Raw genomic sequence first — 15,621 nt, 5'->3', positions numbered from 1 at the left:
GTCCATTATACTCCAGACAGAAGAAAGTACTTAGTTATCAATATATACTTTGGTGCTTTCATACATGTTACTCTCTGGAATCCTCTTGTTCTGTCTCATCCGCTACAAAGCCGTGCTCAATTAGATGACTTCTGTAAAGTCCTCCCTGACCTACTCACAATGGATCCCTCTTGTACTACTTCTGTACCTTATGCATCTTAAGCAAATGTCTTATACAACCATTCCATTAAGGAATACCCTGTGCAGATAGTATTTCCAATAAACTGAAAATGCATTTCGTCTCGCACTCTTGGTAGCTTTCCAGTAATGATTATAAAACATCGGGGACAAGACAGTTAACACAATGAACCAAGACAAACTAAGAGGACACAGAGAAATAACAATCACGATACAAAAAAAGAAAAAAAAATCATTCAAGATATTGCTCCATGAAGTCCTGCTGTCCATCTTGTGCTGTCTCTCTGCAGTGCTCAACCATGAGCTAGATGAACCTACTTCTTTGCACAACATAAAACTTTCCACAGCTCTAATGTGTTATCTATCATACACATTATGGAATATTTAGCATGAGATCAAATTTCTTAAGTGTTATGTAACTGGTAATACTTAGACTTGTTTATTGCTCTTATGCCTGTAAACTTGATCGTTTTTGTATCCCCAGTGCTCAACATAGTACTATCCACAGAGTGGACCTTCAATTAATGTTTGCTGATCAAAAGTATCTGGAAAAAGAGTTATCAGGACCTGACCAAAGGCAGTGATAGGAAAGAAAGTAAGGCCTGGTATGAGATACTTCAACACAGCACTTTATGCCCATCATAAAGCTTGCTATATAGCAAGACTCCAATGTTTGCTGATGGGGCACAGGAAGTACGGAAGAGGAAAACATGGAGTGAGGAAGAAGCAGGTTGGGGTAAGGACTATACTTCCTAATGGAAGGTACACCAAACAAAGAGAACGAGACGAGAGGACAGAGCTTGATGATACAGACATTTAGGCATAACACTGGGGAAGAGGCACAGGCAAAGACAACAGAGGAGGAATTACAAGAAGACAGGAAAAGAACCAGGTTGGAATATTCTGGATATTACAAAACAAAATCAAATACACAGAAAAATTAAATGAGAAGTACCCACCGGATGTGGCATTTCAAATGCACTACTGCTAAAAGTAAAGCAACCGACGTGGCATACTCTGTCACTGATTTTGTGAGAAATGTTTACAACTATTTTGTGAAAGTATTTCATTCTTATCTACACATCTTAAAGATGCGCATAATAATTCGATAGAAAAAGTAAACTTACATCGGTTACACCTGACTTGGGTTATGCTAGTACTTTTACTTTCGTATCGCCTTTAAATCTATGCCAAAATATATACTGCCAACTACCTATTTAAATGAGAGGCTATATTTGAAATATAAACAAACATCCCTGTAACCTTAGACTTGGGAGATCTGAAGTTAAGATATCTCTTGACATAGAGAGACCACTGATGTTGATAAAGAGAAGAAGCAATTTATTATTTTCTTAAAGCCTTACCTCAAAACCTTGTCCCAACCTGCAAATCAAAACTGTTGTGAAATCAAGACTCTAGCTGACTGTGTGCCATGCTTCTGTTTTCAAAGCCCTGCATGCTGTAAGTACTGCTATTGAGAAGCCCAACGCCACATCCAATGCTAATATGAGTGCCATCTTTAAAGCCTTTTCAATATCCCAGTGTAGAGTGTCTATTAGACTCCTCACTTGCGCCCAGTGTTGAAAACAAGTTAAATGTCTAACCCAGTTTAATCTGGGTTACTATAAGTTACCACAACTGTAAATGTTTATGTTTTCATATGACATTTATCATAAAACCTCAAATCTCATGCAAAAATACAGTTTCAGTAATCCTATGAGATTAAAGCAACGTTTTCTAACAGATTACCTATCGCAGTACTGAGTCTGCTCTATCAGCTTTTTCCTCTCAGTGATTTAATCTATTCCCACTGCTTCTGTCAATTTACCAATAAATTGCTAATCTTTATTTCCAGCTCCTGTACCTGGGTGTCTTCTCATTTACATTTTCCAGAATTTAAGCACCCCCTTCTTAGCATGTGATACGGTACTACTCTTCACTTTAGCCAATGGCTATGAAACTGAAATAATCCTCAATAAATCTCTGCCCCATACTGACTTTACTCAAGCCATTCATTCACCATTTCCACCTCAATGGCTTCAGTGTGTACTTATTTATCTCTAAAAGTAAATGTTAAATGTTTCAAGTCATAAATTATATGATTAATGTAACATTGGACAGGTGATCTGTGACACAAATAAAGTCATATTTCATTGGCAGGGTGAATACAGCTGGATATTTTACTTTCCCAGAGGAAGGGGGAAAAAATCTACAGAAACTTCTGAGAATTCTAGCTGAAAGTCACTTTTAATGAGCCAGAATTCTTCAATCACCTGCTGCTGCCACTGTATAGTTGTGATGAGTCCTTCCCTTTCCCCCTTTTTGCTATACCTAAGGATAGGCAATAAGGTTCAAACAGCACATAATCTCTAGCACAAGACTTTAACAGTGAAAACCTGGAACATGAAAGATGCCCTAGAAATCACGGTTACTTCCAAAATCCTGAAAAAAGTCATTGAAAGTGTTTCCTTTTTCCTTTCTTATATGAATGTATATATTTTTTTCAGTATGTCCTTTGGAACCCATATAAAAAGTATCTACTATACTAAAATCACTAAAGCATGACAATTTTAAGTGGTGGTCAATTGTTTAGTAAATAATTGTAAATACTGACCGTGTGCATGGTATTAAGAAGCTCTGGTGGCTACAAACGCAAATAAAAGCCTGAGCTAACCTTGAAGAACTTATCTTTCTTACTAGGAGGAGATGCATTATAAGAAGGCAATATCAAACAAATGTGTCATACAGTTGCCATAAAAGTGATGCTCAGGAGTTCAGGAAAGTAAGAGCAGGTAGAGCAATAGGGGAAGGTTCATGAAGATCTGGCATCTAAACCAGGTCTAAAAAGACAGGTAAGTCACTTCTGGTTTTGTGACAGCCAAGTACATAGCTCTCTAAAAAGATCCTTCTCTTCAGATAATTCATGCTAGAAAGGAAAACAAGAGACAGAAACAATCTGTATCCAATAAACCTAAAAGATAGCTAAACCCAGATATAAATAATACGGAGATGAAAAATGGGTACAAACAAAATCAATGATAACAAAGAACAGGAAGGAAAATGTACTCACAGTATATTACTTAGCTCAGCAGTAAACAATATTTACAGTTAAAAAATACGGAAACACCCAAAGTTAATTTAATCCGTAACAGTGAAAAAGTTATATTGGGAGAGTGAAGAAGGTGAGGGGGGGAGGAGATATGAAGTAACAATCACTTTAACTATGACAATAAAACATCAACAGAAAATACCTAATATGCTGAAAAGATAGCATGATACACATACCCTTGACTTATTTAACCATGCATATGTTATTTAATAGGCATACTGTCCCAAAAAAGTATTTCAATCAAAGGGAAAAGAGCAAAATGAAAAATATAAGACAAAGCAAACAATACACTTCAAGTAGAAAAATCTGCAAATAAACTATTACTACTAGTATTACAACTTCATACACGCATGCGCGCGCGCGCGCACACACACACACACACACACACACACACACACACGCTCACAAACCCAACATTTAAGTTGAATTACCTACCCCTCCTCTCTTTTTTGCCTATGAAATTGACAATTCACATTTTAAAGCAAAAATGCAAGGACACAGGCACTCTCCCATACTATGCACAGGAATAATTTTTTTTTGTAGAGTAATTTGATACTATTTCAAAGGATATTTGGCTCAACCTTGAAAGTATGCATACACACCTTTGTACCTCCAAATTCCACGTAAAGGAATTTTTCCTAAGGAAACAACTAAGAATCTGCATAGAAACTCATGTATCTCAAGGATATTCTCTGAAATACCAGATAAAATATTAAGAAGTTGGAAGTAACAGAATTTCCCCCCAAAACAAAAATAGTTAAATAAATCATGGAACATTTATAGAATGGAGTACTATGCAGCCACTGAAAACCATATAGGAATTATAAAGAAAGGGAGGCAGGTAGTAAATCATAAGAAAGACCAAGAGGAAAGACCATGAATGCAAGTACGGAGGTAAGCACAAGTCTGGCAAACAGTAAATCATTTATTTCATATAACACTAATTAATGTTATTATTGCAAATAACACTAATTATTTAAGGAGAAACAGGGGGCATTAAGGAAATCCCTAGTATATGGGTGTGCCATAAAAATCACTAAACTTACTTACCTGAGCACTATGGTGAAGTTGGTAATAACATAAGCTTTGTAGCCATAAGACCTGAAATCCGATATTCAAACTCAGCTTTCTCATTTGCTACCTAACAATTCTGAATCTGAATCCCAGATCCCTATCTATAAAATAAATAGTAATACCTTTTCACACTACCATCATAAAAATAAAATAAAATGTAAAACACTGTGCACATATATATCACAATAAGTACTAATGAACAGTAGCTTTTTGATAAACTTTTGGACAAAAAAAAATCCATTTAAAAAAAAAACTGCGGAAGTAGAAAGGTACTGTTGTTAGAGATTTGCATGGTATTTATTTCTAAGTAACTGTCCTAATTATATACAATGCTAAGCACGCACTATATAAGTTTAGATGTCAGTGAAGTACCACATTTCAGCCATAATCATAATTGAGAACATAATCATATACTGCCTCTTACAGGAGAACTGATTGTTCTGTGATAATGTAAGCTACAATTATTTATAGAATAGAATTTTCCATTTCATTTATATCATTAAACAATGACTTACAGTCTTTACAGTTTATAAAAGTTTTGTTCTTCTCATTTTAGTTTTGAGACTGACTGTGTAGGTATTGACTGTGCTCCTTTGCTGGTCAATCACTTGCTTGGATCTACAAGAGCAAGGAAACTAGACTCCATCCTTTAGTTTAGACCTAATGCTCTTTCCATTTATTTCTCATTTTTCCCTCTTTTTGCCAGTTATTTTTCATAAATGCTGATAACTAAACACTTTCACTTATTCATTTCATAGTTCCAATATGTAAGGATCTCTGTAGTCATTATGCATAAACTAAGGAAAGCTATCCGAAAAATATGATAAAACAATAATTATGGAAGTGAAAAGACCTATCCCTTTATTTTAAAAGCTATTTGGGAAATGATACCATAATATATTTATATGAAATACTTTCAGTAAAACAATATATAATTTTATTCCACTACTATATATAAATGAGGCTTATGAAGCTTAAATAAACAGTAACTTAGCAAATATAGCAACAAAGACCATGGTTTTATATTATATAACTAGTATATTAAGGTAACCAGGATCATCTAATACTGAGAAGTTATTACCCATACAGGCATTTCATCATGGCTGTCTTGATCACCACTGCTGTGACTATCATTTTTAAGTGTAGATGTCATTTACTCAACACCTATTATTTACCAACAATCAGTAATAACTTTGTAGAAAAACAGTAAATTGAAGTACTGCTCGACTTTTCCAGTAGTAACAAAACTTTAAAAAATGTAAAAATATATACAAAGTTATTATCAACAGGAAAAAAAGATTCTATTTAATTCAATGGTATCCTTTTCACCTACCTTCATGAGACAAAGTAACTAAACAAATGAACAATACTTTCATCTCCAAAGAAAACAAAACAGGAACATAATTTAAATTAAAAAGAAGAATTTCATTTGTTTGTGTTCTAAGCAGAGTGATTACATATAGAGCAACACCTTAAGGAAAGCAACGGTAGAATCCATTCCTAAGGGTATCTTTGGAAATTTCCTTTAGGAACATGGGTCTGGTGCAAGGTTGGTTAGGATCCTTTAATTTCCTAACTTAATTATTGCAAAAAGAAGGGAAACATTTACTGAGCATCTACTATGTACAAGATACTTTAGTGGGATTAAATTTAACACATTTAAATTGTATTTGGTGCCAATTAGATAATTTTCAATGTTAGACTTGCCACTAGGGGGAGATTATCTTGTTTAATACAGTCAATTGAAGAGGGACTGGAAGAGCTTCAGATTAAAGTTGTCACATACTTGATTATAAAATTTTATGAAACTGGATATTAAATTGACTGTATTGTTAACAGTCCTATAATTATGATACAACATATCTTTTTTTTCTTTAAGTAAAATAAAATGACTCTCACTTAAGGGATCAAAGTTAAATACCATTTTCAGCTCAGACTAGTCGTGTTTTTCTGATAATGCTGGCATATTTTAGACCTCATTAGCTAAAAACTAGTAATTTAAATGCATGTTAAACGTAGCATTAGGTTTAATGGCCACATTCCTAAAATAAACCTTGACTAACTGCATTATAAAGTAATCCGTTTTTCATTCAGGTAAAAACAACTTATAATCAATTTCACGTGATTCTGCAAATGCCAGCACTAGGCTTTCCTTAAGGGAGCAATATGGTGACATGTTAAGGCATTTATATGACTACAAGCAACACAAAGTACTCAATAAAGATCAGATAAAATCTATACTAAAATAAAATGAACGTGAACGTGGATAATGCTTTAGTTATACTGTATTACAAGAGATTGTTAAATACAAATGTATTTACAAGTTTTCTGAAGTATATTAAAACGCTAAAATAAAACAACGAAAGATAGATCTTACATAAATAAAATGCTAACTAAAAGCCAAAGATGTTAAACTTTATAATGAATACAACATTAAGGCTTTTGATTAAAAAAAAAAAAAAAGTCATCTAGATGCTTTGTTACGACAATGATTAAAACCTAAAAATTCATCACAGAGATCTTCAAGTTTTCTGACCATACACAGAAAACCCATGATACTGCCTTTATATTAGGCTAAGTATACTACTGTATTAACAAATACATAGAAGAGGCATTTGGGATGCCTCTGGTTATTTTAAATAACCACCAAACACAAGGCCGAGTTAGACAAATACATTTTTATATAAGGAACTCCTTTATAAAATATAAGTATTTTAAGCCAATGCCACAGAAAATTGCTGACTAGGCAGTATTCCTAATGCCAGCCACACTGCAGGATAAGACTTCCAAATTTTAATCAGTCTACTTATAGGTTAGTATCTCCTCTTAAGGCCAAGTCTAGACCTGAAGAACTATAATTGAAATTCTAAAAGGAAATTAAAACTTCAGAATAATGAAACTTTTAAACCTGTTACTGGTTCCAAACACATATTCTGAATTGTGATTTTTCTGATCTGGATTAGTGATCTAAACTGAGTTTTAAGCAAAGTGTACACTTCTGACTTGTTCTGAGTAAACGTTTCTGTTCTTAAAATGGTTTATGAAGACTTGAAAAAAATGTTAAGTAGCTCAAAGATCAAATTAGTAATAAACACGTGAATATAACGATCTCAGCAATCTGTGTCAAGCATTAATTTTTTTTCCTGAACATTATTTTAATGTATTTACCATCTCACACAAATATATATCACCAAAACAAATATCTAAGTTTCTAAATAATCTATTAGAATCGATAAAACTTTGAAGGAAGGGAAAAAAAGAAAAATGCTAAGAATGCAAACGTGTTTCAGTAATTCCAGCTTTAAATCTTTCACTTTACAGACCCTAAAATCACTTCAAAAGTGGTAAGAAAAGTCCCCAAAAGGGTGGCTGAAAATACAAATCCCCCGCTGTATCCTGTCCACTACACTCAATTCATCCCTGCTCCCCTGTATATACATTTTACCGATATGATCACGTTGAGCGCTACAAAATTACTGCCAAATAAGTAAATAAGAGCCGGTTGCAGAGACCAAAAAATACCTTCAGAGGAACTCAGACCCTTTTTTGCAGACGGCACGTGTTTAGCTCTTTAAAACATCTGGCCCTACCAGGATGAAAATAATAACCGTCCTCTAACCCAACCAATGAAAATATTAAAAATCGAAGAGGATTTCAAGGCGGTTTTGTGTTAATTAATCCACCAGTCCCACTGGGCAGGCTAGACCAGTCAACAAATTAAGACCACAGAAAAGAGAGGTGCAGATGGGTGGGGGTGCGGGAGGGTGCGTGTGCACCGCGAAGTGGGAGGGGGTGCATTTTTTTTAAATGCGATCATTAAAAACTAAAAACCCAAGGCCTGGGTCTGTCGACCGGCCTCTAAATCTCGATTTCACGGACTGTATCGCGAATGAACCTAATCTCTGCACGGCGGAGATTTGGAGGCGGGGTGGGGCCGCCTCCCGCACCGGGGTGCAGTGGCTCACACTCCGCGCGGAAGACTAGCTCTGCACACTCACGTTTTCTGCACCGGCTTCCGCCGCTTGCGGCTGGCGTAGGTGATGTGAGAGCTGCTGCTGTTCATGGTGCCCAGCCGGCGGCGGCTCCTCCCCAGGAGCGGGCGCAGACGGCCAGGTTCCCGGGACCCGGAGCGACCCGGACGACTGCAGCGGCCGGCGCCGGATTCCACGAAGTCGCGCCCGCTCCACCTGCGTCCTCGCGAGGACGCCGCGCGCCCCGAACCCTGGCTCCCGCAGCCCCGCGCGTCCAGGTGCGCCGCCCGGGCCTGGCGCTGAGGGGCGAGGGGCGGAGACCGGAGAGCAAGGCGGCGCAGGTGCCTTCAACACCGGCAGAGGCGGCGTAGCGCTGTCCGCAGGTAGGCGGCCCGGGTGGAGGAGGAGCCTGGGCAGCCTGTTTGCATAACCGGCCTGGGTCGCGCGCTGTGGCGCCGCGCCCCGTGACCGTCGCCGCGGCCCCTCGGGTAAGGGAGGCGCAGCTCCGCTGCTCCTGGGGCTTCCCCTATCCCGGGTGCTTCCCGCCTGCAGAGCTCAGACTTCGGCCGCACTCCCCTACCACCAGCTTCCGCTAGACTACGCAGCTGCTTCTGCTTTGAGCCGGTGGTCCTGATCACGTTTTCGGGACCGAGCGTCGAGGGGACTCTCCCAGCGTTGCCTCTGGACTCAGTCAGTGCACAGCGGCTGAAGAGCAGAAGCGCCCCGACTCCACTGCGGCCCCGCCCAGCTCGTTGTAGCCCCGCCCTATGCCACTTGGCCACGCCCCTCATTACATTCCCTTGAGGGCCCCACCCTCCCTGCGCGTGATGACGTAAAACGTAACGACGCCCTCCCCCCTCCGCGTAGCCGTCTTCTTTAGGTCAAGGGGAGGATTCTGTGAAAACATTTCCACACCTCTAGAAGGGAGGTGTGACAACAGATTACGTAGAGCCAAACTCTGTAGCTAGACTAGCTCAAGGAGACATGCCAAATAGCTTAACTTCACCTATGTGAGAGATAGTGACTCAGCTAACTTTTGGCTAAGAGTTACAGTGAGCTGGCAGATAACCAATGGGACTCTAAATATTTTCCTAGAGGGGAAAGCTTCATTCAGGAGGCCACATCTGAGTTGAACTGGAAGGCTAAGAGTTTCCTTGGTCTTTTGTTGTTGTTGTTTCCTTACCAGTCAGAATAACTTTGTTACTCTCCAGCCAGATTTCGATAGGACGGAAAGGAAACAACGAAGAAGGAAAGGAGGCACTTAGAGATAAGAAGTGGTCTGGTATGATTGGAGAGAGGCACTGAAAGAGAACTTCAGGACTTCTAGGATCAAATCAGAAAGCCTTGATGAAGAGTCTAGATTTTATTTTGTAGTCAGTGGAAACCTTTTAAAGATACGCAGCATGAAAGTGACATTGTGGTGTCCTAGAAAAGTCACTCTGGGAGGAAAGTGCAAACTGTATTACAGGAGAGCAAGGCTGGATGCAAGGGGAGTAGTAAGAGAGTTGTTGAAATAGTTCAGGTGAAAGTCCAAGGAAGTGGCAGTGGGACAGAAAAGAACAAATAGATGATGATAAAAAGGGATAAGAAAATAGAAGAGAGCGCACTCAAATGGCCCATGATTTCTTACCCTGTGCTGGTAACCAAGATAGTGAACACAGAGAAGTTTATTTGCTTGTCAGCAACAAAGTGCATCTAGACCAGGATGCCTAGATGACATCTCACACCATATTCTATCCTACATTTTAACATGTCTTCAAGCCCTTTCCAAACTGGTAAGTTTCTTACCTCAAGTGCCATTGATGGATAAATTGAGCTTATCATTTTATTTAGCTGAAACTGCTTTATCATTGGCTTTACCATTCTCTAGATCAACCTATGAAATATCTTCAACTCCTCTTCGACTTCCTTCCTAATTATTAAAGAAAGTGCTATTACATTTTGTTCTTTGCAATATCCCTATTCATCTCCCTCTACCTTATTCTTCAATAATTACAGAGAGTGCCCAGCTCAAATCCCATACCATTTGGTATTCTTCAACTGATATTATCCTCTCCATACAATAATTCCTCAAGAGATATTTTGAGAGTAACACCTATGTGTCAGGAATTGTTCTAGTACTGGGAAGATAATGGTGAACAAAACCAGAAATATAACAGCCTGTCAAGGAATATGGGAATATGGTGATCTAGTAAATGAATTTGACCAAGTCATGCACACAGAGATAGGCTTTCCAAAAAAATAAAAAATAAAAAAATAAAAACAAAAACAAAAAAAAAATGGTAATTGAGTTGAGGTCTGAAGGATAAGCAGGGTTACCTAGGAGAAAGGAGGGAAGAACATTCCAAGCCATTGAAACAGTACAAGCAACATCGCTTTAGTGGGAAAAAGCTTGACTGATACAAGGGATCAAAACAAGTTCAGGGCATAAATGGTGAAATTTGTGTTTCAAAAATAATACCGTATCTGCAGGGTGTAGAATAGATTAAAGAAGGAGGAACAGAGTAGAATGGATGGAAGTAATACTCCTTAGGAAATCATTTGTAGTAGCCCAGCCCAGAGATGACAATCATTGATACTAGGATGGAGATGATGATGGAGATGAAGTAAGTAGACTACATTCTATAGACATCTGGGAGGCCTCAGAATATAGAGTGGATATATGACAGAGAAGAGGATGTATCAAAAACTTAATAATTTTCTGGACTATGTACCTGGCTGTGTGATACTGGCATGTACTTTTGGGAAATCACTAATATAGCTTGGATCTCTTATGTTTGAAGTGCCTTTGATACATCTAAGAGAAGATGTCAAGTAGGTGATAAGACATACAAGTTTGTAATTCAAAGAAGATGTGTAAGCTGGAGACATAAATTTAGAAGTCATTTGCATTTAAGGGCACCTAGGTGGCTCATTTAGTTGAGTGTCTGACTCTTGATTTTAGCTCAGGTCATGATGCCAGGGTCCTAGGATCCCAGGATCCAGCCCAGCATCAGGCTCCATGCTCAGCATGGAGAAGAGCAATTCTCTTCTCTCTCTCCTTCTGCCCCTCTCCCCTGCTCATGCATGTACACTCTCTCTCTCTCTCTCTCTCTCTCTCTCTCTAAAAAAAAAAAAAAAAAAAAAAAAGTGTTTGGTTGACAGAGCATGGAGTTTATATGGTACAAATATATACTGGAAAATATATACTGGAAAAGAAGGACTATGTCCCAAAGAACTTCAATATATAATATCTAATAGCTGGATAGAAGATTGTGGTCCTAGGGGCGCCTGGGTGGCGCAGTCGGTTAGGCGTCCGACTTCAGCCAGGTCACGATCTCGCGGTCCGTGAGTTCGAGCCCCGCGTCAGGCTCTGGGCTGATGGCTCAGAGCCTGGAGCCTGTTTCCGATTCTGTGTCTCCCTCTCTCTCTGCCCCTCCCCCGTTCATGCTCTATCTCTCTCTGTCCCAAAAATAAATAAAAAACGTTGAAAAAAAAAAATTAAAAAAAAAAAAAAAAAAAAAGAAGATTGTGGTCCTATAAAACCAAGTGAAAAAGTCACTAGAAACAGGAAAATAACAGGATAACAGGAAAATAAGACCATCATGTCATAGAGAACAATGTGGAAAAATATCAGGTGTGGTTCACAGAAATGAATGCTGTTGATAGGTTCAAATAAGATGAGAACTGAAAATGTCTTTGTTGGCTTCTCAACATGCAACCATTGGTGACTTTAGTGAACAGTATGTTGATGGACTAATGACCTGCAAGTAAGATTGATGCATACAGAATCCAATCCACTTCTGTATTGGGGGTGAAGAAATGGCATAAGCAAACACAGTTCTTTCTTTCTAACAATTTCTTTTTTAAAAAAGTTTGGCTGTGAAAGGGAGGGACCTGCGATGGTAGCTAGTGGGGAGTAAAGGGTTAAATTGAGGTAGGTGTGTGTGTGTGTGTGTGTGTGTGTGTGTGTGAGCGTGCACGCTTTAATGGGTGCTACTTAAGCAGTTGAGACAGAGAGGAGATTGAGATTGTGAAAGAAAAGGAGCAGTGAAGGAACAATAGATATTAAAAATAGTAAGGGCAGGGAAGAATGAGTTCCAAAGCAGAACAGGAGAATTAGGATTATAGTAGATTAGGTAATGGCAGAAAAATCTCCTCTAGTGCTTTACTCTTCATGGTGGTCCATGGCTTCTCGGGAAGTTATATGAAATGGAGACTTCACTTGGGTGTCTCTACAGAATCAGAATCTGAATTTTGAATAGAATTTGAGTCAGAATTAGAATTCTGAATTTTGATAACTGAAGTGTACATAAAGTTTGAGGAGCACTACACCACAGAAGCTGGAGGAAAGGACAATGGGTGAGATGCAGTAGCTGGTAATTTTTGATCAGAAAGATAAAGATGTGATGAGGAGGGTATTCTAGCATGACCTAAAAGGAAACCAGGTCTGTTTTGTGGTTGATGATTTTGTTTTAGTTTTACAAGTTGATAAAATAAAAGTGATCTGGGAAATGGCAACAGGGAAGGAAGTGGACATAGACCCCATACCCTGGATGTGTGATGAGAGAAAATAATTAGGCACCATTTGGGAGATATCCAGCCTCGGGAAAGCTAGCTTTCAGCTTAAGGCAAAAGAGGGAGCAAGTTCCCAAAAATGACAGACTTTGCTGTCTCTATTTGACCTTCTCTTTTATTTCTCCATCTCTGCATTCCTGTCCATCACCATTCTATGTAAAATGTATAAAGTGTAAACAAATAATTTCCTCCTAGCAGAGGAACTTCTGGGGTGAAAAATGCATTTTGAAACTCAATTTATTGATTGTGTAACTTGAAGCTCCTTTTAGAAAAGAAGTATATGAAATGAATTAAATCCCATGAAGCAATCTTAGGGGTTTTTTTTTTGTTTGTTTGTTTTACAAAATGTCCACCTTTAAAAACAATATATAATTTCTTGTCAAGTTAGCCAACGTACAGTATATACAGTGTGCTCTTGGCTTCAGGAGTAGATTCCCATGATTCATTGCTTACATACAACACCCAGTGCTCATCCCAACAAGTGGCCTCCTCAATGCCCATCACCCATTTTCCCTTCTCCCCCACTCCCCCGCACCAACCCTCAGCTTGTTCTTCATATTCAAGAGTCTCTTATGGTTTGCCTGCCTCTTTGTTTGAAACTATTTTTCCCCACTCCCTTCCCCCATGGTCTTAAGTTTTTCAAATTCCACATATGAGCAAAAACATATGACATCTGTCTTTCTCTGACTGATTTTTTCACTTAGCATAGTACCCTCCAGTTCCATCCACGTTGTTACAAATGCAAGATTTCATTCTTTCTCATTGCCCAGTAGTATTCCATTATATGTACATATATAAACCACATCTTCTTTATCCATTCATCAGTTGATGGACATTTGAGTTCTTTCCATAATTTGGCTGTTGTTGAGAGTGCTGCTGTAAACATTGGGGTACATGTGCCCCTAGAAACAGCACTCCTGTATCCTTTGGATAAATTCCTAGTAGTGCTATTGCTGGGTTGTGGGGTCATTCTATTTTTAATTTTTTGAGGGACCCCCACAGTGCTTTTCAAAGTGACTGCACCAATTTGCATTCCCACCAACAGTACAAGGGGGTTCCCATTTCTCTACATCCTCGCCAACATCTGTTGTTTCCTGAGTTGTCAGTTTTAGCCACTCTGATTCTAATGTGACCTAGTATCTCAGTGTGGTTTTGATTTGTCAAAATGTCCACCCTTTTTAAGGTTGTTAGTTACTTGGTACAGTCATTCTCTGTCTTTTCTCCTACTTCCATACCCTAATTTTCTGCTTGACTTCAGGACTATTTTCATTATCCAGAAATCCTATGATGCTATACTATATTACAGTCTTAGTAATTGATTTTTGTATACCAATAATATGATTTTCAGGATTTTTTTTTTTCAACGTTTTTTATTTATTTTTGGGACAGAGAGAGACAGAGCATGAACAGGGGAGGGGCAGAGAGAGAGGGAGACACAGAATCGGAAACAGGCTCCAGGCTCCGAGCCATCAGCCCAGAGCCTGACGCGGGGCTCGAACTCACAGACCGCGAGATCGTGACCTGGCTGAAGTCGGACGCTTAACCGACTGCGCCACCCAGGCGCCCCATCAGGATTTATTTTAATAGTGACATCATGCACTTCCCTGACAAATTTTGCTTAGTATGTCAATGAAATCAGTCTTTGTAGTATAATGCCCTTAAAAAAAAAAAAAAAATGTTGTCACTTTCTAAAAACTATCACTTGCTACTTCTAACATGACCACTGTTGAACATGATTCTCAAAGTGTGGTTTCTGGCCATCACTAAGATTTAAAATTTTTCTGTGAGCAATTTTTATGTAATAACATTCTTTCTTTCTTATAATAAAAAAAAATGCCTTTAGGAGTTTATGAATACATTACTGCCTTATCAAAGCAATGTTACCTTCTTATTTCATTTATGTGGGATGGCTTTTTAAGGTTTCAGACGCAGCTATAGGTCTGTGTGTTCCTTTTTGCTGCTACATATTGTGAGAAAAAGAAGTAGGTTTTAGGAATGCTATTATAAATAGTAGCTGTTTTAGAATAAAGGGAAATAACTAAATTGAACGCTAACCCTATTCTGTCACAGTACATGTATTCATCCATTTCACTTAGCCAACACAATGACATCAGTTGGACACTATGCAAACCACTAGCTCCATGTAGTTCAGAGCTTCAACATTAAATCATACTTCTTCCTTTTGATGACATCATACCTTTGTGATGCTGGGTTTTGATAAGTTGTAGTTATAAAACACAAGGACCATGAGAAAATGACGGTGGAACGGAAAATGAGGGTAGTGATTCTAATCCAATTCCAAGATTTGAGAATTTGTAAAGTGCCGATAGATGTGCACATCTTATTAAGAATGAAATAAATTTTTTTAATGTGTATTATTTTTTTAAATAGCTACAAAGTGGTTAAGACAGACATATGTAATTTTGGCCCTAACTACTTAATAATGGGAATTGTAAAGTATTTCTTTTACCCTGTGATGTTGTGAAAAAAATTACTGAGACACTAAGAGTACCATGAACTGGGAAAGTCTGGGAATCTGTGACATAGCTAAACCCTTCCTTTAACAGATGAGAAGCTTCAGGCCCAGGGAGATAAAGTGGCCTGCTTATGATAGCCTAGAAGTCAGGTCTTAGGACTTCTATTCCAGGCAAAAATATTTTATTTATCTGTGTACTGGTTTGATTCATTTCTTAAAAAATAATCAGTTTATACATCACTTGCTTTGACTCTAAC

General features: G+C 38.4%; 1 protein-coding gene across 2 annotated transcripts in view; it reads right to left on the bottom strand.

The window, feature by feature from the left end:
• Positions 1–8,467, bottom strand: part of AHR (aryl hydrocarbon receptor) — a 51,466-nt gene extending 42,999 nt beyond the window's left edge. For both annotated transcript variants that reach the window (XM_060632627.3, XM_078441598.2), the window contains exon 1: positions 8,359–8,467. In XM_060632627.3, coding sequence (XP_060488610.1) covers positions 8,359–8,423 — 65 coding nt within the window. In that variant the 5' untranslated portion in view covers positions 8,424–8,467. The remainder of the gene's footprint in view (positions 1–8,358) is intronic.
• Between the last annotated feature and the right edge of the window lie 7,154 nt (positions 8,468–15,621).

Source organism: Panthera onca, chromosome A2 (genome assembly GCF_046562875.1).
Source record: "Panthera onca isolate mPanOnc1 chromosome A2, mPanOnc1 haplotype 2, whole genome shotgun sequence".
Classification (NCBI taxonomy): Eukaryota; Metazoa; Chordata; class Mammalia; order Carnivora; family Felidae; genus Panthera; species Panthera onca.
This window is presented reverse-complemented; position numbering and strand designations above follow the sequence as displayed.